Raw genomic sequence first — 26605 nt, 5'->3', positions numbered from 1 at the left:
ATGTACAGCTATGGCGCTTCCGAGGCCAAGCAAAGGAAAGAATCACACTTGGCCAGGCACTCCCGGCGCTCGGCACACAGAAGAGCTAGCCTCGATACCGATGCCAGAGACGAGGAGGCCACCGCCATCTTGGAGGGTGACGGGAAGATCGAGGAGGATGGTGGTGGCGACGGAGGCGGAGGCGGAGGAGGAGGAGGAGGGAGGCTGTATGTAGCCGTCGGGAAGGACGAAGAGGATGGTAGGTCCAACCTCCTATGGGCCGCTCGGAATCTCCTCGCCGGTGATGAGAAGCTTGTGTTGCTGCACGTCCACCAGCCCATACACAGAATCATGACTGGTAAAATTAAGATCCAAACTCTCTGCACAAAGTAGTGAAGATACACAATAAAATGTTTTGCTTCTCCACACTGCATAGTACTTATATTGCTGTTGCTTTTGTCTTCAGTCACTTGCTTAATTAGTACTTCCTCCGTTTCTTTTTAGTCTGCATATAAAATTTGGTCAAAGTCAAGCTTTGTTATCTTTGACTAAGTTTGTAGAAAAAAATGTTAAGATTCACAATATGAAATCAATATTGTTAGATGCATCATGAAATTACTTTGCATACCATATAGCTTTATTATTGTAGATGTTGATATTTTCTTCTACAAAGTTGGTCAAACTTTAGAAAGTTTGACTTTGAACAAATCTTATATGCAGACTAAAAAGAAACGGAGGGAGTACTACAATCTATCTCTCAGTTCCTAAATATAAGTCTTTCTAGAAATCCCAACAAGTGACTACATACGAAGCAAAATGACTTATGTTGTACTCCATTTAAAATGTCTAAAAAGACTTATATTTAGGAACGGAGGGAGTATATGTCTGTCTCTCTATCTATGTATCTATCTATTTATATGTCTGCCTGTCTGTCTATATATGTATTTATCTATCCATCTTTGCTGATCAAATTCTTCTGTCGCAGGATTCCACACGGTTGATGCAAGCCAGCTCCATGAGAAGGAGCTCAAGGCGTACAGGATGGATGAGCAGGAGGAGATGAACACACTTTTGAACCACTACCTCGACTTTTGCAGAGATTCTCTCATGGTCTGCTCAGCTTAAAACCGGCCAATTCCATTCTGAAAATCATGATGCATGTATTCTATTCACTTCTTGTTGATTCAGATGAAGAATTATTTTTTTTTTACAGATGCAAGCCGAAACGCTGGTGACCGAGAAGAACAGTACTGCGAATGGCATCATCAAGCTCATCGAACAGAATCACATCACAAACCTTGTCATGGGAACATCCTTATTCTCACCTGACATCCAGACCAAATACACCTTCGTAATGAGGTTTTCATTGATAAACACACACACTGCGGTCTAAGCTTGTTTCTGTGCATAGATATATAGGGGAAAGGACCGCGATAGTTGTGCAATTATATGTAAATTTCTTATTTCCTGTACGTGAATTAATGTCTGCGCTATTGTAAACAAGCGGCCATAAAATAGCTAGGCTGCACAACCAATTAATCGGTATAATTCGCTGCCCTTGTGTAAGTTGCCACACAATCCAAAATGTGTCTTCCTTGTGTAGTAGTATTACTTACTTAGCAAATAACAATTAATCACAATAAACTCCCAATACCAAAACACTACTAGTATATATGGTAATATGGCTTTACTACTTATCATCTCCCCTCCCCCACTCTCTGCAGTATAAATTACAAGTCAAATACTCCATTTAGTAACCTGATTTATGTATGTTGATTGTAAAATCTTTCATGTGGACAGGAAGAGCAAAGCACCAAATTCAAGAGTTGCAGCAATTGTGCATCAACAAGCCAAACCATATTGCCAGATCTTCTACATTTGCAACGAGACTCTTGCTTGCTCTAGGTATGACTGTCATGCATGCATTGGAGCCCTCAAGTCAACATAAAAAATATTGCTACATAGAATCTGCAAATTTCAGCTCGAGCGACTACCCAAAGTTATTTCCAGATGACAAAACAATGGTTCATCATTTTCAGGGAGGCCACTCTGTGTTTGACAAAAGTAGAGTCAGCGCAAAGCAACTACACGAGCAATGATTCAGACAGATCCGAGTTCCCTGCAAGATCCCAATCACTATCACCAGGGCATACGGGTTTCTTCGGCTCTACAGATCAGCAAGCCCTTGAACGACGATCCAAGCAGATAGTTAGCTATACATATCCTCTGTTAGCAACGATAACAAATAGCAAGGACAACATATCAGGTGCAAAGGGACAGTCAATTCATACGACGACGACAGAGTTCTCCCTGAATCCCAGCCAGCAAAGCTTTGGAGGACCTTCACCAGCTCTCAAGGATTTCAACAGCATGAATGGTTCATTGATGCCTGTTTCAGTTGCAAGCTCTAAAGAACATCAACACTCTATGGTAAGCCATTTTGGACCGAGCAGGTTTATCTAAGCATAGCCACACCTTTTTCATTTGAATTGTCGTATTTATAGCGAGACATATTGGTCGCCCATTATCCAAAAAACAAAAACTACTAATGGGAATCAAGTACTGCATTTTTCAAAATGTGTACACGATATAGTCCGCTTGCTTATGTGAACATCGGAGATGTGCCACTTGCTTCTAATTATAGTAAGGTAGTTTTATAATTGATGTATTCCATAAGCAACAACAGTCAATATTAGAACATTTTTTCAAAGTCCTCATTAGTATCGAGATGTGCATGTCGTTTTTCAGAGGCACAATCAAGGACTGAATTGGAGACACCTAGTTCTGAAAAGAGACATTTGGGTGTTGCTTGTTGGTTTTCCTTTTGATAAAAGAGATATTCATGAAATAGAGAATGCCATCAGGAGCTTTGGGAAGATGCTGCTTTGGGACAGAGCTAGGAGTACTAAGGCTGCATTGATGGTTCAGATTAGAGTGGATGAACTCAGAGATGTGCCAGTTAGCATTGTGATTGGAGACTCTGAAAATCCGAACTCTGAATCCTGGATAGTGCCTGTTGTTATGGTGCAGCAAGAGGCTTTGGGGGAGGGACCTCCAGATGAAGATCCTATTACCATAGATGGCAACTCTCATCCACAACCTGTAAACCCTTTTTTTCACCCAAATGAGCTCAACCACTTTCTGGGACCTGTTGCTCTATACCAAGCTCAGGATATCATGCATAACAACCAGGGCAACTTCCATCAGCAAGTCCTGCGGAAGGCTGATGTAGGTGATGACAATCATGAAGAAGAGGAAGAATATCTGCCTGGGTGGGGACACTTGGCCATGGGAGCAGAAATTGATCATGAACTTGAAGGAGAATTTCTGGAATTAGCTGAGTTAATGCAACCACTAGATGAACAGCAAGTACCTGAGGAAATGCCAGACATGGATGCTAACGATGATATCGCCATATCTGTTGGCTCAAATGGGGCTGATCTTGCTCACCAGGAGGGGGATGTGCCACAACTTTTGGTGGGAAATGATAACTTAAACCCATTGGGCCCTGTTCAAGAAATTCTCAATGGCCCTCCAGACCTCAACTTAATGCTTGGGCCACCTGAGGCCCATCAACTAGTCCAGAATGTGCTCCCCCCACTACAGAATGTGCTTTACCCATATGTTTTCCATTTGGAGCCACAGAATGTGCTCCCCCCACATGTTCTCCATTTGAATCCAGCAGTGCCTGCTGTAAGTTCTCAGCTGCAGTCCACTGATGCATCTTATGCAGCGGAGCCACCCCTTGGATCTAAGAAGAACTTTCTAGTTGATCTTAATTTAGACTCAGAAACTAATCAACCTGTTAATCCACCTCAGCCTGTCCATTATGCTGCATCTGAAGAGGACAATTCTTTCTTTGCTCTGAACTTAGCTGCAGGAGATGACACTGTTATTCAGCTTGCTGATCTTACTTCTGTTCCTCTGAACTGGGAGGTTAAATCTGAAGATAGCGAATCTGTAGATGAAGAGATTGAAATCAATGAGCTTAGCCCTGACATCAACTCCAGACTTTCAGCCAACTCTACAAGCAATGAGTTTTCTCAAGAAGGTTCCGATTCTAGCTGCTCTCCCCCACCAGGTTTTTCCATCAAAGGCAAACATAATTTTGTACCCCCACTTAACACTATTTCAGCTAATCACATTATTGTTGCTGAAAGCCTTGGGGCTTGGAAGCCTCACTTTGCTGATGCTGCTAAAGATCTGCCAGCCACCAAGGTACCATTGGATTGGATTAACTTTTTTTTGCTCCATCTTGTTAACCCCAGATACATTTGATTGGGCGAAAATGTTTCTGCAATCCTCAATGTGGCAGATTATATTAGAAGGAAGCAATTGCAAAGAATTCCTAGATTTTTTCATTACTAATTCATGCCCTACTAACTTGGCTCCTGTCTATTCCCAGGCAGTCATAGAGAGTAATAGGAGCCCCTTCTCCACTCGAGGAAAAGATGGAGCACCATCTCCACCTAGCAACCAAAAGCTCAAAGGGAAGAGAAAGGAACGTCCTCTTGTGGTGGAATCTGAGGTAAGGAGAAGTGAGAGATTGCAACACATTAACAAAGGTTTAAAAAAAAGACTTGCCAAGATGTCAATTGTATGGCCTGTCTAGCTCAACCTCCAGCTTGCAATAGCAAAATCATTAAAAATCTAAATATCTCTTATTGCAAGGTTGATGCAAAGAACTGCACCGAAGAAAACCTTCAGAAGAAAAAAGTTACGAAAGGAGGAAAGCCACCAGCATGGAAGGACTAAAAAGATGCATGATGCTGTTGAGAAGAAGAAGAAACAAGCTGCTGTTGGGTGCCAACAATAGCTTTAGGGGACATACTTTCATATGCCCTATTTCTGCCCCTGTACTAAGCACTTTTGCTTGCATGTTTCTGATAGTTTGGACTATACTTATGTGGAACCTTATTTTGGCAACATGGACCATGAATGTTGAACATGTCTGTTGGACTGTTGGATATATGTTTATATGGAACCACTTATTATCTGTCTGGTGCTCCTGGTCTTTTGGGGAACAGTGTCCAATCATTGGTATAATGAGCTGCTATACAAATGGTTTTTAACCCCTTTCCGCAAAGGCATTTTAAACCGTCGCCAAGTGAGTGTGGGAGATAGGGGGATCCTTCCCACACGACCCAAAAACTGTCAGGGATAGGTAGTAGGAATGCGGGCATCTATCCCAAACGCCATTCTTCACACAACTGTTTGTGATATATCGAATACCCCAGATGCTCCATACTTGCTACTCGTGTGTGCTGGCATTACCATCGCAGTCGGTATTTTGTGGTGCTACATTTACGATGCGCGAACCGTCACAAACAGTTCACGGTTATAGAACATGTATGATAACTAGACAATCACACACATTCACTTTTCACTAACCGTACGCGCTAACTAATTAAGAAGATTAGCTCATCATCATATGAGTGTCGGATAGGATTACAAAACATCAAACCGTCGTAACAGTGTTGTACATGATAACTATCACACACGCTATTCTTTGGTGCAATGTTTGCGATGTGTACCACATCAGAAACAATTCATGATTGTAACTCATGTACGATATGACAACTATCACAAATATTTAGTTTGCTCAAACTGTTTGTGATATTATCTGACATCACACACGCTTTGCAAATGGCAACTGTGTGCATGCTCGCACACTTTTCCTCTTTGTGAACTGTGTCGGATTATGGTGTATATCACACATGTTTGTATTTTACCGATCATGTGTGTTGTAATGACCTATAGAGTGTAATTTCACCCAAATTTAATTGTCGCTATTTAAAAATGTATCAAATTTGAATTTGAAAGTATGTTATAGCTTTATTCATATCCATCAGGTTCAAACAACCAATTCATTATTCGATTCATGGGTACGTATGTTCAAGAATTACATAAGCACCAAATAAAGAATGATGAACCAGAGTTGTATACTTGTACTATTAAAGACGATAAAGAAAGAAGCGAAATACGTTATGGTTACTGAACAGGGTGAAGTGGAATGCCCATATTGTGCCCTCCTCCATGCAGAAAGCATGCACGACTCTAGTCCAACCGCTTGTTATGGCCGACCTCCCATCATTTACTGTCTTCATGAACACATCTAGATAGTCATCGTGTTTTGGTACAAATACTTTAACCTTTGGATGCTCATCAATCATGTAGTTTGAGAGGTAATCTTGAGTAAACTGTTTTGGGAACAACTACAAAGGAAAAGGATCGAGACGTTGTCATCTAACACAACTCATTATGGGTAGTAAAAATAAGGTTGCAGTGTTCTTACAATCTTACTTACCATCTTGTTTGCTATTGTCTTGGATAAAGTGTATATAAATAGTTTAATTGCCTTCTTTTCACCCATTTTACTAACAATTTTTATCAGCTTCCTCACTAGATGATGGTTCATCAATATCTCAGTGTCCATACGTAGAAAGGGTCGAAGCACGGATCTTTACCGATGACATATGTACCTAAAAGCACCAAGTTCATATTAGAAGATCAACAACCACTACTACAGAAACATGCATTAACGACAGTGCCCAAAAAACTGTTGGTCGTTAAACACCCGAGTTGAGTTCCCGCATGATTGGATCAGTCTACGTAATACCTTCAACAACCACCAGATTGCCCGTTGCTAAGTAAGCGGTTGTTATTGTTGTGATATTGTTTTGCGCGTACAATGCTCTAACAAACTCACCTCTCAGTGTGTTAAAAAATATTCACCTCTCCTTTATCTCTCCTCCCATCTAAAAGAGAGCGGGACAGTTGAATATTTTTAGCGCAAAGTGCTGGCAATTTCCATCAGATAACCCTCTATAACAGCCAACAAATATTTATAATCTGTTAGGATCCCATCCCTCTGCATCTCTTTCTCCTCGCCTCCCCTACCGTGCTCAATCCACGACACCTCTACAATCCATGGATCGCATCTTCCTTCTGTTCTACACCTATCCGTGCTGCATCCTGCACCTCGCCGGTCGCCTCGACCCTGGCCCAGGAGCGTCCGCGCTGCCGTCTGAACGTTGTTGGTAGCCTTGACCCCGTAGCGCCCGCGCTGCTGCCTGTACCTCGCCGGTCGCCTCAACCCTAGCCTGGTCAGGCACGTCCGCGCTGCCATCTGTACGTTGCCCTCGACCCCAGTGTGCCCGTGCTGCCGTCTGCACATCCACCAACGCGATTCCGTTGCAGGTTTGTTGGTATTCCAGTATTCGTCCTTTGTTTTTTTGTTGCACGGGGTCTTCATGTACTGTATTGATTGGTCGGTTAACTTATTTTTCTACATAGTCAACTAATTTTTGCATTACCATATTAATTAAGCTTTGTATTATTGTAGTGAGTACTCCAGTAGTCATGATGGATATTCACTGCAACAATTTACCACCATGTGGAACCAGAAGTTCAATCAGTGGTTCAAAGAGAAGGTAAGACAAAATGTTCCAGAATAATGTGTGTATTTACGCACATATGCAAGTACATTTCTATATCTCCGTATGAAGATGGTAGCATAGCTATCTATTACTCCATAGGTAGCTAGCTTGCACGAACATGATAACATATTTTACTGGCTATGGCATGAATAGATTTAGATATCGTGTTTAGATTCGAGATAGACTCCTCTGCACACAGAACAATGGGGTGGTTGTAGTTTTAGAAGAAGGGGATAACGGTAATACAGTAGAATATTCTGGCATATTGACACTTCGACTGGATTCACGTATTTAACAAAGAGCATGGGATGAAGAAAGACAACAAACATGGAATCCTTAGTCTTAACCTGCAGTGTTTGCTTCGAACAGATGAGCCTTTTAGTCTGGCTAGCCAAGTTTCCTTTTTTTTGTCAAGGACAATCTTATTAATTCTCTGGTTACTTTCCTTTAGCTTACTGCTTAGGGTGTTCATAGCCTTGCTAGTTTGCTTGTTTTTTGCCGCTAACTTGTACTTATACCCCCCCCCCCCCCGATAACTCCCTCACTAGTCTCTTGTAAATATGTGACTCTCTATACATTGTTGCTTTATTTTAAAGGTCAGTGGGAGCCACTCCCACTGTCACAAAGTTCCAAAAAAAATAAACGTATGGCATGCGGTAATGAAACATCCATCATGCCATTCTTATAATGTACCACATGGATAGTCCAATGATGAAGCCTCTGAACCCGAGCCTGACGAAAATGGCGACGAAGATGACTTGCTTCAAAATTCGACAACAACATCGCATAGAAAGAGAACAACATGATGCCACGAATTTATGCAAGTCTTAATCTGTAGTAATCAATTTGCTTCATATTTTTTCTTTCACCTTATTAATAAATAGTGACACAAGTAGTTCTGTACTTACTTTATTTGATTTAGCATTCAGTAATTCATTTTCAGTACATAAATATTCACTATTTAATTTAACTATACTTTGTACAACCTTTGTGCACACTTTAGAATAACGCTTTATGTATAGGTTATCCGACTGAGTTAGCAAAGAAATCAAGTGAGTAGCAGATTTCAGTAGAAAAAGGGTTACACACAGGCTCATATGCAAGAAGAGGAAGTGGTCAGAAGAAGTACGAGTTGGCTACAAAAGGTACTAGTCAAACATAAAAATATTATTCAAGCTATCTTCTACTGGATGATATAATGTGGTTGCTTGTTTTCATAGATGTGATTGATGCACCGACAAATAGACAAGGCTTGTTTAGTACAAATTGGGATGCAGATGATTCTGAAAGTGAGTTTCTAGGTAGCATGTATTGTCCCTAGAATTATTTCTATGCTTTATTGTCTTCAAGTTACTCATAATATATTACAGGTATGAATGATGAAGTTGATGCCAGCAATGATAGTGACATGGGAGATGATATGGATGAATTTTATGGTATGAAAAATGTCATTTTTTATATTTTATTCCTTCATCCACCCTACTACAGATTGGTTGTATGCTTCCAGACACTGCAAATGGTGTAGATGAGTTAATAGTTGATGAAAATATTGAATGTGAATAATCCCAGGCTAACCATGGCCTTGCAGCTACCACCAAGACTAGTAAGCACAACAATGGAACTGGATCTGTTTACGAAAATCTGGAATTAGAGCAAGATATTTGTGAGGACCAGCATTAAGTAACGCTATTTTGTTCTTCTAAACTAAAAGCTTCCGAGCAAGACAAACAAGTACTTGTAGAAAAGTACAATGGCATGGTGCAAGAAGTGTCAGAAACTAAGCGTCTTATGTCTGAGTTCTCATGAAAGGCAACATGATCAAGTTGTTCTTGTACATTGATTTTCTATGCATTTATAATTCGTGCCAATTTATTTACAAGGACTGACTTTCATAAACTACTCAACATTTTGTAGGATTGATGGTCCACGGCAAGATATAGAAGCATCAGACGGTGTTGTATTCACCGATGAAGAATGATATCCATTCAAACAATGATGGTGTCCCATGATTGAAGATTGATTAATATTATATTTTCTAGTTGTCTTGTTTTCCAAATAGATATGAGCAAGTATATTGGTCATATAAGGAGTGCTTTTGACTCAAATGTCTTAAATGACATTTTAATTGAAGAATTGTATGTCAGAATTTTTGTATTTCTATTAATAAAGAGGCTATGATCCTTTCAGTTCAGATTATTGTGTTTCTATATTATTATGGATGTTAAAATTCAAATGTTGGATGTTGTGTAAAGCGATCGTTGAACGGAAAGTTATACTAAATATAAATGGTTTTCAAGTATATCAAAGTGGTGAAGAGAGTGGTCGGCAATGATACTTTGGTCCCCATGATAATATTATTAGCATCCTTTGGTCACCATGATAATATTATTAGCGATGGCAAAACTTGTTGTTAATACCATAATTGTGGTTGTTATTGCCTTGGGATTGACGACGACACACCCTCTCGTCGTTATAAGAATAACGACTGCAAAAGGTATGTGGTCATTATACTTTTAACGACGGGGCCTACTATGACCAGCAGATTGTGGTCGTTATTGACCTTTAACGACCACAATCGGACTTTCAGCGACCACATTTACCGTCGTTGAAGACTGTTTTCCTAGTAGTGAACTATTGCACAATGATGTAGTATAACACTCCCTCCGTCCCATTACATAATACTCCCTCCGTCCCAAAATAAGTGTCTCAACTCTAGTACTAAAGTTAGTACAAAGTTAAGACACTTATTTTGGGACAGAGGAAGTATCTTACAACATTGTGGTATTGATCCATGCTCTTTCGTGCCCATCCCTGTTTTCGTTTCAAGCAGGAGAGGCGTCCGACGACTCTGACAAGTCCCAGTCTGAGGTGAGCGACGAGGACAACGAAAGCAATGTGAGACCATCATGATCCATCTGCCAACTTTTTCCCCATGATCCCCTAACTGCTCAACATGTTCTGAATATCTGAAAACTTGTTGTGGTTAGGGGGACTTGTGATGCGGCACGCAAAGCAGCAGCTGGGGGAGGGGGTCTCTAAAATGTCGCCGCTTTCGCTCATTGCTAGTGTCACCGATTGATTATGGATGGTTGCTGTTAGTTTAGCTCCTTAGTAGTACCTCCTAGTCTTTCAGGAGGCTGATGCTGGTAGCTATAGTCTGTTCACCGATTGATGATGGGTTGTTGAATGTACTTACTGTTGTACCCGTGGCTGTTTAAGGAATACTTTCGCGTTGAAAGAAATAAAATGGTCTTGATACATGCTTGTTTGAAATCCTTGTATCTCACTGTCGCTGGAACAACGCTCGTCAAGTTTGTGAATGTTTGCTATGGAGCCCAAAATTGAAATGGACTACAAAAAGTTTGAGGCCCAAAAAATAAATGAATCATATAAGGCCGCGTCCTATAAAATAAAAAGGCTGAATTCTTGGGCTCGGCCCATGTAGTTGACACAAATTGCTTGAAAAAATATATAATAAATGGGCTTGGCCCACAAAGACGGTTGAACTGGACCGGGCTGAATATTGTCAGTGATCTTTTCAATTGGTTGCAATTTTGCCACGTCAGATTGCCACGTCGGATCCGACATGGCCTGGGCAGACAGTCAGTGACCAAAACAAAAGGTCATGGGTTCAACGACTTTCTGTTTTGGTCGTAAATGTCTACGACCTTCTCACAGAGAAGGTCGTTAATTTCAGTTTACGACAGCAGCTTTTGACCTTCTATTTTTGGTCACAAAATGGTCACAAATGAAAAACAATGACCTTTCAGTGACCAATAGTCAAGGTCACAAGTTGACATATTTCTTGTAGTGATTTCACCCACTTATCCTGCCAGTGGCACGTCATTGGACGATGTTGGGCGAGCCAATCCATCCCCAGAATGCCGTCGTACGCTCCTATCTCCAGCTCGCGCATGGGTGTCGTGAAGGTGTGGCCCTGCATCCACCACTTGAGGCCGGGCACCATGAGATTGCAGGTGAGTTTGTCGCCATTGGCCATGCGCACCTCCGTCGGCGGCATCTCTTCGGTGGCGAGGCCGAGGCGATCGACGAACGCCTTGTTGACGAAGTTGTGGGTACTACCCGAGTCGAGCAGCAGCAGCATGACCTGATTTCCCACGAGCGCGCGCAACCTGATCGTGGTCGCCGAATCCGTGTCGTCGAGCGCCTGCGACGAGAGGAGGCAGCACTCTGGCGCGTCCATGGCCTGAGCAGGGGGTTGCGCCACTGGGCTCGGGTCGTCGAGCAACTGCAGGGCGTGGATGGTGTCGTCCGAGAGCACCTCGCCTTGGTCGCCCACGTTGATGGTGAGCAACTGCACGCGTTTGGCGCAGCGATGCTCTCTGGAGTAACGATCCCCGCACTTGAAATAGAGGTTGTTCGCACGACGGAAATCGTGCAGCTGCCGCTCCCGCGCGTAGTCGTCTCCTTGTGCACGGATCGGCGTGGCCGCGGCGCGCTGTGGTGGTGCCACTATGGCTGCTGGAGGTGGTCAACCCGCCGGCGTGATGCGAGGGCGTGCACGGGTCGTGCCCAGTTCTTCCTCTTGGATGCGTGCGAGCACCGAGGCGCACGTGATGCTGGAGGGTGCCTGGAGGCGCACCGGGGCGCGCGGCTCGTCCTTCAGGCCGAGGAGGAACTGCGTCACGAAGAATTTGGTGTTGATCGACCGATCGAGCGCGAGCAGGTGCTACATCTGTTCGTCAAACGCGGCGCGCTACTCGGTGACGGTGCCTGTTTAGCGTAGTTGCAGCAACTTGTGCATCACCACTTCAAACTCGTCGATGCCAAACTCCTCCAGGGTCGCCGCAGTGAAGAGATCTCATGTGATGTCGCGATGCGTTTGTTGGAACGCCTGGAGCCAGTGTGCAGCCTGGCCGTTGATGTAGAGCGCCGCGGTGGCGACCCAGTGGTGGGCGGCCACCTTGTAGAGCTCGAAGTGTAGGCGAGGCAGCGGTTCAGCCACAAATATGACGCCGTGCCGTCGAACTTGGGAAAATCGTGCTTCGGAGGCTTGTGGTACTCGTTGGTGTGGTAGACCGTCGGAGACGCGGTCCCCGCAGCGACGAATCCGCCCTGTGGCGGCAAAGGTAAGAGCGGCGGCCGGTGGTCGCCCAGGCACGTGTCCGACGAACACGGGGGCGCTGGATCCGGCACCGGGCGCGGGGACGGTGGAGGAGGAGGAGGCGGAGGAGGTTGCTGCTGCGGGTGGGCGGGCTAGTGAAGGTGCGTGGTGACCGAGCCCGTCGGAGAGGCCGACCCTTCCACCGTCTTGCGCGTGAGATCGAGGTCCGCTTGGGTCAGATCGAGTTGCCGCGATAGACCGCGCACCTCCTGCGAGATCTGGGCGTTGAAGGCGGCCTGGAGCTCGATCTGCTTCTCGTGCGCCACCTTCTGGTCGTCGACCTTGGCGAGCAAAGCCTCGAGCATCTTGGTAATGTTGGTGTTCCCTCCGCCCATGGCGATGAGAACTTGCCGCGTCGCCACCGAGGCCTTGGAAGGAGCCGTGGTCCTATGCTGAAGGGGATCGAACCCCACGACGAGATTTTGTGCGGCTCGCCGAGGCATTTCGCGCCGGCGCGGTGGATGTTACCCATCCTCAATCGAACACCAGGAAGAAAAAAATTCGGCAGAATTTGGCTTTGATTACCAGCTATAATACCCCAGGGAGAGGGAGAGGATCTAGATCGAGCAACAGGACGAGAGGAGCAGGAGAAGGCTTGAAGAGGAAGGAGGATTCGATTGCAGAGGGAAGTTAGATACAGAGAAGTGTCAACACACGCATGCCACTCACGGCCTCCTTTAACGTCACCCACACTCGCCACTTGGCCGGCCAGCTGGCTGGGCCCACCAGTCAGCTCTAGTGCACACCAACCATAGGTTAGGTGTGACACCTGGGGCCTCCTCAAGGAGAGGCTGGCCGAGCTTTGCCCTGTGCCCGTGCCCTTGGGCATCGACAGCTCCTACCTTGCTGCTGCCGGCCTCCTTGACAACCACATGCCCAGCGCGCCACAGCTCTTCTTGCTCAAGTTCTGCTGCTATGACCGGATGGGCCTCCTGCACGGTAGGTGTCAATTTAACCACATAACCATGCTACTGCTCAATTTTTTATGGATACGCGTTAAAAAAAATTAAAAAAATCTAACGGCTACGAATTTCGAAGTCTAACAATCAATGATCAGATCTTTCTGATTATTGTGGGAATTTCTAGCTAATTTCTCTATTTTTTATCCGTATTTTCTTTTAATATATTAATAATAGATTAGTTTGTTTCATTATGCTTATGGTGGAACCCAGCTTCTGTTTTGGAGGCGTCCTATAATTATGAGTATAAAAATTGCACTTGAGAAGAGAAAAACACGTGAAATTAAATGTGGGCTGGCCAAACTGAGAAACGGCAAGGGTGGCGTGTGCAGCCACTGAGCTGCATACTCACGCCAACCCAACAATGGAGATGGAGGGGTTTGTTAAGACAGTTTTCTGCAACCAATTCAACGGCACACCCACTCTAGGCAAATCAGTTTCTTCTTCATCGTCGAAGCGGCAATCTTTTTAATTGAGACAATAATGGCTATTCTTTTTCTTTTTGCGACGAAGCCTCACGAGCTTTATTAGCCGCCGTGTCAAAGTGCCAGAAGAGCATCCTGCAACCACAAATCGGTCGGGTGCTTGATCTTGTGATCCAGCTGGGAGGGCTCTATTGAGAGAAATTTATCCATCTATTTGACGATCTTGGTCCTGCGAATTTGCAAGAGTTTGTAAGCCTAAGCCTGCTTCATCATCATCTGGCAGCGTGATGTACAGCTACGGTGCGAGGAAAGAATCCTACCTGGCCAAGATCAGGCACTCCCGGAGGTCGTCGTCCAGCAGCCTAGGGAAGCTATATGTGGCCGTCGGGAAGGATGAAGAGGACGGTCAGTCCAACCTCCTGTGGGCGGCTCGGAACCTCCTCACCGGCGGCGACAAGCTGGTCCTGCTACACGTTCACCAGCCCGCCGACAGAATCATGATCGGTAAAAGCTCCAAACTTTGACAATCCGCATAATTAAATGTTTTCTATCCGTCTGTCTATCTATCTATCTATCTATCTATCTATCTATGCTGATAAAATTCTTGTGTCGCAGGATTCCGCAAGATCGATGCAAGCCAGCTCCAGGAGAAAGAACTCAGGGCATACAGGTTGTCTGAGAAGGAGAAGATGAACACACTTTTAGACCAGTACCTCGATTTCTGCATTTCTTCTCTCCAGGTCAGTAAGCTAACTCATTCTGAAAGCATAGAGCATAGACTTGGTGATTGCTCTTCTAGTTCATCTCATCTCGCGCATGACTGTTCTCTCAACAAACAAATTTACAGATGCAAGCTGAAGCGATGGTGATCGAGAGTAACAGCCCCACGAATGGCATCGTCAAGCTCATCGATCAGAATCACATCACAAACTTTGTCATGGGAACATCTTCCTTCTCACCGTATGTCCAGACCAAATACAGCTTCATAACGAGGTTTCATCGATAAACACGCACATCGAAATTGTCAGCGGGTAGCGCTGCAGTTTCTATATATACACTAGAGCAAATCACTGTGTTAGTTATATGTATATGTAAATTTCTTATTTCTTATGAATTCTCTGCTATTCTAACAAGCTACAAGAAGTGACGATAAAATAGGCGGATTAACTCCCAATAATTAGTTAGCAAAGGGCAATCATGAATTGACATTAAACACCGAATAAACAAACACTACTTCCTCCGTTCCATAATGTAGTGCATATAGATTTTATGAAAAGTCAAACTTTACAAACTTTGACCAAGTCTATAAAGAAAATTATTTATATCTAGAATGAGTTCTTTTACTGTACCCTGGAATCAATATAAGCCCTCCATTTCGCCTAATCCAATGGCTGATCTTATCTGATACTCCAACCTAACTACTAAGGAGTACTACCAGAAGACACTTGGGAGTACCTTGAGCTTAGGGGTAAAAACGTAATCATTTAGGCAGTTATGCCTGATCTTTTTATCCACATTAAATCTGAGTGCGTTACGGCTGATGCACATCACCTAGACTCAGTCAATCGCTGTTGGTTATTTCTGAACTCTTTACGAAGCGGGAGAGACGCCAGCGATCAGCCTGTTCTACGCGCACTGGAACCGTAGAATCTGCGCCAACCATGGTTGGCCGTCGGCGTGCTTGCTTGAGCGACGACTACCGGCTGGGCAAAAGATTGGCGTCAACCGTACCGTCGCCACCAGAATAGGGCCGCGCTAAACGGTGATGGACACAACGACATGAGGTCGCATGGCTGGGGCTCTGTCGCGTGGGCATCTGCGGGAGTTGAATTGTTGTAGCTTCCACGTATAGACGCACACACCAGACTCTACCTAAATTTAATTGGACCGCGAAGACAATTTCTGAACACATTGACTAGAGAACTGATGAGCAGCGCAAACGAGTTCACTATTTTCCTCTGTTCTTCGCTGCAGATTGTGAATTTCTGTTTCAATTTCCCATGTACATGTTAATATCCACTCATCAATTTTGTCTACGGAGCAAATGATGTGATTATTAAACTGCACACAATTATCTAGTAGTGGCAGACTGCTGGGTATATCGCATGATTGAGATCCAGCAATGGCAGGCAGAAGGGTATATCACTTGATTGTGATCCAACAATGGCGTGCACGAAGGAGATTTGGCGGCTGCGGGGTGGTCGCCATAGGTTTGGGATTAGGGAGGACGATGCAGACACGCGTGCAAGTGGCACCGGCCCGTGTGGCCATGGTGGCGCAAAAGAACAAACAGGTGGCCATGAGCGATACCCTGGAGTTTCGCTTCTGGGAGCCGAGATTTATGATCAGATTGGGATTTTTTTTCGAGATAGATCAGCGATTAGATGAGGTCAAACAAAAATGACTAAACTGCCCTTTTAAATAAAGGGCTAGATTTAAGTGGTACTTCTGCCTCTGCTTAGGGAGTACCAGGGTACCGTAAAAGTTCTCATCTACAATACCAAATATATATAATATGAGATTATGTCTTGTAATGTATCCAATGTTTTCTACGTATTTGGTGTTATAGATGTATATTTTTTTTTTCTCTCCAAATTTGGTCAAAGTTTGTAAAATTTGATTTTTCAAAAATCTAGATGCACTACATTGTGGAACGGAGGGAGTACTAGCTAGCATGGCTTCCTTTACTAACTATTATCTCCCACTCTGTCTAAAGTCTTAAGTCGAGTACTCTAGTTAACAATCTGAGTTATTTATGTTGATTCTGAATCTTTCACGTACAGAAAGAGGAAAGTGCCGAAATCAAAAGTCGCAGCCATCGTGCATCTACAGGCCAAACCATATTGCCGGATCTTCTATGTTTGCAACGAGACTCTTGCTTGCTCCAGGTATGACGACTGACATGCAGCCCTCAAGCTAACATAAAGAAAACACCTTACGTTATTTCAGCTCGAGCGACTACCGTAAGTTATTTCCAGCTGACAAAAAAATGGTGTCATGGTTCATCATTTTTGTTAGGGAGACCACTCAGCTTACTTCAAAAGTAGAGTCACCTCGAAGCAGCAGCAGCAGCACTGATTCCTATCAATCTGAGTTCCCTGCAAGACCCCAGTCACTATCACCAGGGCATCCAAGTTTCTTCGGCTCCACCGATCGACAAGCCCATCAACGACCGACCATGCCAGTTAGTTATACTTATCCCTCGCCTGGATCGACAACAGGCGTAGTGGAAAACATATCGGGTGCAAGGCGGCAGTCAGTTGATATGACACAAACAAGTTGCTCACTGATTTCCGGGCAGCAAAGCACTGCAGGATCCAGTTCATGTTTCTCTCTGAAGGATTTGAACGGTATGAATGCTCCTCCCGTACATGCAAGCTCTAAAGAACAACGACACTCTATGGTAAGCCACATTAATTGGACTCAGCAGAGTTATCTAAGCATAGCCACACCGTTTTCGTTTGAATCATATTAATTTTATGGCTGTGTGCAGAAGCTGCAGCTAGGATAATTTTATGTATGTCTGTGTCTGTGTGTACAGACGCCAGGAGAACTATTCTTCCATTATCTGAAACCAAAAACTGTTATGCGGAAATCAAGTATGCTTTTAAATATAAATATGCATTATAGGCTAATAATAAGATATGAACATCAGAGATGTACCATTTGCTTCGTACTTTTAATAATACTTATTTGGATAATGTTGTCATGCATACCTAGAATTCAAAGCAAACACAATGTTTTATAGGTAGAAACTGATGTGCAACATGATGTGATTGAGCAACTGCGCCGAGTCCACAATGAGCTGGAGCGCTCAAAAAAAGAAGCATCCGAGGGCCAGCAGAAAGGCGAGAGGAATATGTTTGAAGCTTCTATGATGGTATATATGTTATTTGTAATTGCCACATGCCTTTATGTATCCATTATTGATGCCTAATGCACTATATTTTTTTCCCGAATTTTCTCTTGTCTAAACACATACTCCCTCCGTCTAAAAAAACTTGTCCCAAGCTTATCTCTCTGGTGCTAGATACATTCATTTGGGGGACAAGCTATTTCGGACGGAAAGAGTAGCATTTATATTCCATGGTGCATCTGTCTCTCAGTCTCAGCTAAGTGAACTGTTTCCTTGCAGTTCATGGCACGGGAGAATGCACTCCGCAAAGAAAAAACGGAGGTAGAGGAGAGACTGGGCAGAGAAAATACTGGACTCCGGAAGGAGCACCTCCAAATATGCAACGAACTGCACAAGGCAAATGAGAAAAGAGCGGAGCTGGAGGAGATGCTTCTCCAGAAAAATTACCTAGTGGCAGAGCTCGAGCAGTCGCAAGGAGAGCTGCAACGCGAGAAAGACCATGTCACAAAGCAAGTTGAGCAGATGTGCCAAGCAAACAGTAGCAGCGTCTTTGTATTTGGCTCTGCCTCTACCACTACTACTAGTGCCATTCCATTAACAGAGTTCAGCCACATGGAGATAAAAGAAGCGACAGCCAACTTTGATGACTCCAAAAAGATCGGGCAAGGTGGGTGTGGAACCGTCTACAAGGGATTTCTCCGTCATACTACCGTAGCCGTAAAGAGATTGAACCGTGAAGGCACAACAGGAGATAAAGAGTTCAATGACGAGGTATGTAATTTAATTTTCATCATCGTATATATTGAGAGCAACACATGCTGCGAGATGAGGAAAACTAGTAAACGGTGCATCTAACTAACTATGTGATTTTCCTCTGATCGATACATGTTACAGGTAGAAACACTTTGTAAGATGAGGCATCCGAACCTTGTCACCCTGATAGGAGTGTGCAGGGAGGCCAACGTGCTGGTCTTCGAGTTCTTGTCAAATGGAAGCCTAGAGGACTGCCTGCAGCACGACCACCAAAGAGAGGCGCTCTCATGGCGAATGCGCGTGAGAATTGCTGCCGAGATCTGCACGGGACTTATCTTTCTCCACTCCAACAGACCAAAAGGCATTGCCCATGGTGATCTCAAGCCCGACAATGTCCTTCTCGACGCCAGCTTTGGCTGCAAACTGGCAGACTTTGGGATCTCCCGTCCCTTGAATGTGACAAACACAACAATCACCCCTTACCACCGAACAAACCTACTCAAAGGCACAATGGGATACATGGACCCGGCATACATTGCCTCAGGGGAGCTCACAGCACAGTATGACGTCTACTCCTTTGGGGTGGTGCTTATGCGGCTGATAACTAATAAGAGCCCCCTAGGCCTTCCTCATGCCGTGGAGGCAGCCCTAAGAACTAACAAGTTGCCAGATATAGTTGATACTTCTGCAGGGGAATGGCCATCTGAGCCTACTGAAGAGTTGGCAAGACTAGCACTCAGATGTTGTCGGTATGAGAGAAAAGAGCGACCTGATCTTGAAAATGAGGTCTGGGATGTGATTCAAGCTATGTTGAACTATCCAGAGGATAAATGCAAGCCACCAACATTTTTCATCTGTCCAATGACACAGGTTCGTTAACCAATCAAAGAAACGATGAAGCACTAGCTAGCTTGGATCGTGTGATGCCTTGAGTCTCATCAACAATTATCTTATGTTTGCCTACAGTCTTTACAATTCAGTCAACACTTTTGTCAATGTCTACTAGCTACTCCCTCCGTTCCGAATTACTTGTCGCAAGTATGGATGTATCTAGATGTATTTTAGTTCTAGATACATCCATTTCTGCGACGAATATTTTGGAACGGAGGGAGTAGTTTGATATTAAGCTTGCATCATTTCTTATACTAATATTTTCAGGAGATCATGAGGGATCCATGCATCGCTGCTGATGGATTTACATATGAACGTGAGGCCATCAAGGACTGGCTTGCAATGGGGAACAAAATGTCCCCCATGGCCTACCTCAGTTTGGCACACCATGAGTTGACACCGAACAATGCCCTTCGCTTTGCAATTCAAGAATGGCAAAAGCGACAGCAACAATGATTTTTTAACCTTCCATTTAATTTGTATGATGCCACGTTTATGGTGTGAACCAAACGATTCTGAAGTGTGTACAGACAGTGTTAGAACGGAGAGAGAGGGATTGTTGCGGAATATAATGGATGTGTTATTGAGCCTCGAGGGTGAGTATATATCAAAGTTTTAAATCGCGGGCTAAACCATTTCGCGGCAAGCTCATTCAAACGCTACAGGCGCTATAGCTGGAGATAGCGGCCGCTAACCCATTTCGCGGCTACAGTGCATGTGCACGCATATCCCACGTTCAAACTAGTACATGTGCACATTTTTCTCAGAAAACAGGGGATTTTTTTACAGAAAACAGAGGATTTTCAGGGTAAATTCAAACATAACAAGTATAATAGAGTTCTGCACCAGTTCAACACATACATATCAATATAAATCAAAGTCTGCAGCAGGCATAACATCACCAGTTCAGCAGTTAAGTTCAGTTACAGAATAACATCACAGCACGTCCATTACCCGAACCTAGACGTCTGCAATGCAATCTCCAGAGCCTGTCATGTGCATCTGTTGAATCAACAAACAAATAAAAGATGGATAGAATCAGAGGGCTCCTGTACCTCCTGGCGATGTCGACAGAGCGAGTGTTGGAGCCGTGTGAGACTGAGATGTCATGGTCGTGGCCGGCGGCGTGCCCATGGTCGCTGCCTTTGCCTCCTCCCCATAACTGAATCCGGCTTGCGGCAAAGAAGAAGCCTGCCGGCCGCCGTAGCTAGCAAGAACAGCAGCCGCCGCAACCTTTTCAGATGGGAGGCGGAGAAGGGAATGGGGACTGGGACACGCTTCTATGTTTACTGGAGGAGCTGCTATATGTATCTGGAGATATTTGGGCCGTTTCTGGTCTGTTTGGGCCCTTTTGGTTCAGACTTTTGGCCCATCCTGCGAAACTGCGGCGACCGCGACCCCAAATCGCGCCGTTTCGCGCGCGATCGCCCGGTTAGCGGCAGATCGCGGAAATTGATCGATTGCGTCGCGGGGAGGCTCCCAGCCCGCGATAGCGGCGCTATCGCGCAATTTTCGCCGGCGATCTTAAACTTTGGTATATATTGAGTACAAGACTTGGAGGGTGAGTATATATTGCCAGACGGTCGGACTGGAGAGAATAACGGCCGACGGGCTGACATCCCCCGCCTGTCGTAGCGGGAGCAACGTGGACGGTGTCGCGTCGCGGACGCGTTGACTGTAGAGGAAGCCGGCGAGTTGCTCAAGTGGATAATAGCCCTTTGTGCCGATGGCGAGGTAGCCGAGAGCTTAGGATGGTGTAGCCGTGGTCGAGGTAGCCGTGCAAAGAATGCTGGGGGATGTCGAGTCGGGGGTGACCGGTGTCGAGGAAGTCGCCGTGGAGCCACGGGCGCAAGGAGGCGTTGTGTTAGTCATGGGCGCAGTAGTGTCGAAGTAGTGATGCACCGAGTAGAGGACGGTGTTGATGAGGCATCGCGCCGGGTTTGCCAAGCCCAGGGACACGTCGTGGACGAAGGCACACATCGGTGTTGCCAGCACCGGGCATGCGTAGACAGACGAAGACGAAGTTGACAAAGCGCCGCACCAGGCTTGCCAGACCCGGGGACATGTCGTGGACGAAGGCACGCATCGGTGTTGCCAGCACCGGGCATGAGTAGACGATGGACCTGCACGAGCCGTACGCCATGTCGAAGAAGCCGGAGAGGACAGCAGAGAATGACTCAACGACGGTTGCCGCGCCAATCAGCGCGGGGCCAAGGTCGCCCGCTGTTGTCGGAGTAGACGAAGTGGTCGGGGTAGATGATGGCGACGCTGGCGACAAGCTGATGCTGGACGAAGACGAAGGAGGTGGACAGGCAGCGGCGGCTATGGGGATAGCGGCGGCATCGCCCAAAGTAGAGCGGCGGCGGCGGCCTGACGGTGGCAGCGGCTAGGTTAGGAGCGCGGCGACGGTGCTCGAAATAGGCGAAGAACCCTAACAGCGTGACGAAGACCAGCGCGGACGGTTGCGTTCCTGCACCAAAGGAGGCGGAGCGGCGCATGCCACGGGAAGTCGACGCGCGGGTACGGCGGTGGACCGTGGGCCGCGACACTACGACCCGAAGGGGCGACGCAATGGCGGCGGGTAGGTCGGCGCGACGGTGGGAAGACCTCGGGGTGGCGGTGGGGACCGCGGGCCGCGGCGCTACAGCCTGAAGAGGCGGCGCAGCGGCGAAGAGCGGGTCGGTGCAACCGTGGGGACGGCCTCGGGGCGACGGGGACCGTGTATCGCGGCACTACGGCCCGAAGGGGCGACGCACGAGTCGTTGCAGTCGTCAGGAGAATCACATGGCGGCGGCGCTGCGGCACGACGGGGGCGACGCGGCGGCAGCCTGTTGCTCGATCGGTGGAGGGGTGCGCTGAACTCAGGGACGATCTTCACGGGATCTGCGGAGACGCGCGCAAGCAACTGGCCAGGTCGGTCACACGATGTAGATAAAGCGAATCATGGGCGGACGAGTAATCAATCCGATCGCTCGCGAGATCGAAGTGTCTACTGGATCAGATGAGGTGGCCGGTCATGACAAAAGCAGGCAACCGAACAGAACACACGTTATACAGGAACGCGATCACCATGGCCAAGCCAAGACGTGTACGAACAGGTTGTCCGGGCCAACACCTGCACATGAACACACAGCTGCATGAACATGTGAGCTAGTCCAAGCGGCGTGGATCGGTCATTGGCCCATCGCCCATTGCACACCTGCACGTTGCGAGGGCGGCCGGAAGCAGACCTAGCCTAGCAGACGTTCCGGTCCAATCCGGCGCGCGCCACTCAGTCGCTGACGTCACGAAGGCTTCGGCTGATACCACGACGTCGAGTGTCCATAATTGTCCCCGCGTAGATGGTTAGTGCGTATAGGCCAGTGGCCAGACTCAGATCAAATACCAAGATCTCATTAAATGTGTTAAGTATCCGCGAACGTCGACCAGGGCCAGGCCCACCTCTCTCCTAGGTGGTCTCAACCTGCCCTGTCTCTCCGCCACAAAGTAACAGTCGGGGGCCGTCGGGAACCCAGGCCCACTTCTGCCGGGATGGAGCCACTGAAGGAAATATGCCCTAGACGCAATAATAAAGTTATTATTTATTTCCTTATATCATGATAAATGTTTATTATTCATGCTACAATTATATTAACCGGAAACATAATACATGTGTGAATACATAGACAAACAGAGTGTCACTAGTATGCCTCTACTTGACTAGCTCGTTAATCAAAGATGGTTATGTTTCCCAACCATGAACAAAGAGTTGTTATTTGATTAACGAGGTCACATCATTAGTTGAATGATCTGATTGACATGACCCATTCCATTAGCTTAGCACCCGATCGTTTAGTATGTTGCTATTGCTTTCTTCATGACTTATACATGTTCCTATAACTATGAGATTATGCAACTCCCGTTTGCCGAAGGAACACTTTGGGTGCTACCAAACGTCACAACGTAACTTGGTGATTATAAAGGAGCATTACAGGTGTCTCCAAAGGTAGATGTTGGGTTGGCGTATTTCGAGATTAGGATTTGTCACTCCGATTGTCGGAGAGGTATCTCTGGGCCCTCTCGGTAATACACATCACATAAGCCTTGCAAGCATTGCAACTAATGAGTTAGTTGCGGGATGATGTATTACAGAACGAGTAAAGAGACTTGCCAGTAACGAGATTGAACTAGGTATTGGATACCGACGATCGAATCTCGGGCAAGTAACATACCGATGACAAAGGGAACAACGTATGTTGTTATGCGGTCTGACCGATAAAGATCTTCGTGGAATATGTGGGAGCCAATATGGGCATCCAGGTCCCGCTATTGGTTATTGACCGGAGATATGTCTCGGTCATGTCTACATTGTTCTCGAACCGTAGGGTCCGCACGCTTAACGTTGTGATGACAGTTATTATGAGTTTATGCATTTTGATGTACCGAAGTCAGTTCGGAGTCCCGGATGTGATCACGGACATGACGAGGAGTCTCGAAATGGTCGAGACATAAAGATTGATATATTGGAAGCCTATGTTTGGATATCGGAAGTGTTCCTAGTGAAATCGGAATTTTACCGGATTGCCGGGAGGTTACCGGAACCCCCCGGGAGCCATATGGGCCTTATTGGGCTTTAGTGGAAAGGTGAAAGGGGCTGCCCATGGTGGGCTGCGCGCCTCCCCCCCTCCCCTAGTCCTATTAGGACTAGGAGAGGTGGCCGGCCACCTCTCTCTCTCTTTCCCCCTTGGGAATCCTATTTGGAATAGGATTGGGGGGGAGTCCTACTCCCGGTAGGAGTAGGACTCCTCCTGCGCCTCCATAGGGCTGGCCGCACCCCTCCCCCTTGGCTCCTTTATATACGGAGGCAGGGGGCACCTCTAAACACACAAGTTGATCATTGAGATCGTTCCTTAGCCGTGTGCGGTGCCCCCTGCCATCATATTCCACCTCGATCATATCGTTGTAGTGCTTAGGCGAAGCCCTGCGTCGGTAGAATATCAAGATCGTCACCACGCCGTCGTGCTGACGGAACTCCTCCTCGAAGCTTTGCTGGATCGGAGCCCGGGGATCGTCATCAAGCTGTACGTGTGCTAAGAACTCGGAGGTGCCGGAGTAACGGTGCCTGGATCGGTCGGATCGGGAAGAAGACGTACGACTACTTCCTCTACGTTGTGTCAACGCTTCCGTTGTGATCTACAAGGGTACGTAGATCATACTCTCCCCTCGTTGCTATGCATCACCATGATCTTGCGTGTGCGTAGGAAATTTTTTGAAATTACTACGTTCCCCAACAGTGGCATCCGAGCCTAGGTTTTATGGTTTGATGTTATTTGCACGAGTAGAACACAAGTGATTTGTGGGCGATATAAGTCATACTGCCTACCAGCATGTCATACTTTGGTTCGGCGGTATTGTTGGACGAGACGACCCGGACCAACATTACGCGTACGCTTACGCGAGACCGGTTCTCCCGACGTGCTTTGCACACAGGTGGCTTGCGGGCGACTGTCTCTCCAACTTTAGTTGAACCAAGTGTGGCTACGCCCGGTCCTTGCAAAGGTTAAAATGGAGTCTATTTGACAAACTATCGTTGTGGTTTTGATGCGTAGGTGAGATTGGTTCTTGCTTAAGCCCGTAGCAGCCACGTAAAACTTGCAACAACAAAGTAGAGGACGTCTAACTTGTTTTTGCAGGGCATGTTGTGATGTGATATGGTCAAGGCATGATGCTAAATTTTATAGTATGAGATGATCATGTTTTGTAACCGAGTTATCGGCAACTGGCAGGAGCCATATGGTTGTCGCTTTATTGTATGCAATGCAAACGCGATGTAATGCTTTACTTTATTACTAAGCGGTAGTGATAGTCGTGGAAGCATAAGATTGGCGAGACGACAACGATGCTACGATGGAGATCAAGGTGCCGCGCCGGTGACGATGGTGATCATGACGGTGCTTCGGAGATGGAGATCACAAGCACAAGATGATGATGGCCATATCATATCACTTATATTGATTGCATGTGATGTTTATCCTTTTATGCATCTTATCTTGCTTTGATTGACGGTAGCATTATAAGATGATCTCTCACTAAATTATCAAGAAGTGTTCTCCCTGAGTATGCACCGTTGCGAAAGTTCTTCGTGCTGAGACACCGCGTGATGATCGGGTGTGATAGGCTCTACGTTCAAATACAACGGGTGCAAAACAGTTGCACACGCGGAATACTCAGGTTATACTTGACGAGCCAAGCATATACAGATATGGCCTCGGAACACGGAGACCGAAAGGTCGAGCGTGAATCATATAGTAGATATGATCAACATAATGATGTTCACCGATGAAACTACTCCATCTCACGTGATGATCGGACATGGTTTAGTTGATTTGGATCACGTAATCACTTAGAGGATTAGAGGGATGTCTATCTAAGTGGGAGTTCTTAAGTAATATGATTAATTGAACTTAAATTTATCATGAACTTAGTACCTGATAGTATCTTGCTTGTTTATGTTGATTGTAGATAGATGGCTCGTGCTGTTCTTCCGTTGAATTTTAATGCGTTCCTTGAGAAAGCAAAGTTGAAAGATGATGGTAGCAATTACACGGACTGGGTCCGTAACTTGAGGATTATCCTCATTGCTGCTCAGAAGAATTACGTCCTGGAAGCACTGCTGGGTGCCAGGCCTGCTGCTGGAGCAACACCAGATGTTATGAATGTCTGGCAGAGCAAAGCTGATGACTACTCGATATTTCAGTGTGCCATGCTTTACGTCTTAGAATCGGGACTTCAACGACGTTTTGAACGTCATGGAGCATATGAGATGTTCCAGGAGTTGAAGTTAATATTTCAAGCAAATGCCCGGATTGAGAGATATGAAGTCTCCAATAAGTTCTATAGCTGCAAGATGGAGGAGAACAGTTCTGTCAGTGAGCATATACTCAAAATGTCTGGGTATAATAATCACTTAATTCAATTGGGAGTTAATCTTCCAGATGATTGCGTCATTGACAGAATTCTCCAATCACTGCCACCAAGCTACAAGAGCTTCGTGATGAACTATAATATGCAAGGGATGAATAAGACTATTCCCGAGCTCTTCGCAATGCTGAAAGCTGCGAGGTAGAAATCAAGAAGGAGCATCAAGTGTTGATGGTCAACAAGACCACTAGTTTCAAGAAAAAGGGCAAAGGGAAGAA

General features: G+C 45.8%; 1 protein-coding gene across 1 annotated transcript; it reads left to right on the top strand.

Moving 5' to 3' along the window:
- LOC147974229 (U-box domain-containing protein 33-like) lies at positions 1-20000 on the top strand. Its single transcript, XM_087519421.1, has 9 exons — positions 1-337; positions 965-1089; positions 1193-1338; positions 1780-1884; positions 2019-2409; positions 17676-17807; positions 18063-18554; positions 18678-19406; positions 19695-20000. The coding sequence occupies exons 1-9, from the start codon at positions 1-3 to the stop codon at positions 19881-19883; spliced, it is 2646 nt and encodes an 881-aa protein (XP_087375547.1). The 3' UTR covers positions 19884-20000.
- The last annotated feature ends 6605 nt before the right edge of the window (positions 20001-26605 follow it).

Source organism: Triticum urartu, chromosome 4A (genome assembly GCF_056163025.1).
Source record: "Triticum urartu cultivar PI428250 chromosome 4A, HENAU_Tu73, whole genome shotgun sequence".
Lineage (NCBI taxonomy): Eukaryota > Viridiplantae > Streptophyta > Magnoliopsida > Poales > Poaceae > Triticum > Triticum urartu.
This window is presented reverse-complemented; position numbering and strand designations above follow the sequence as displayed.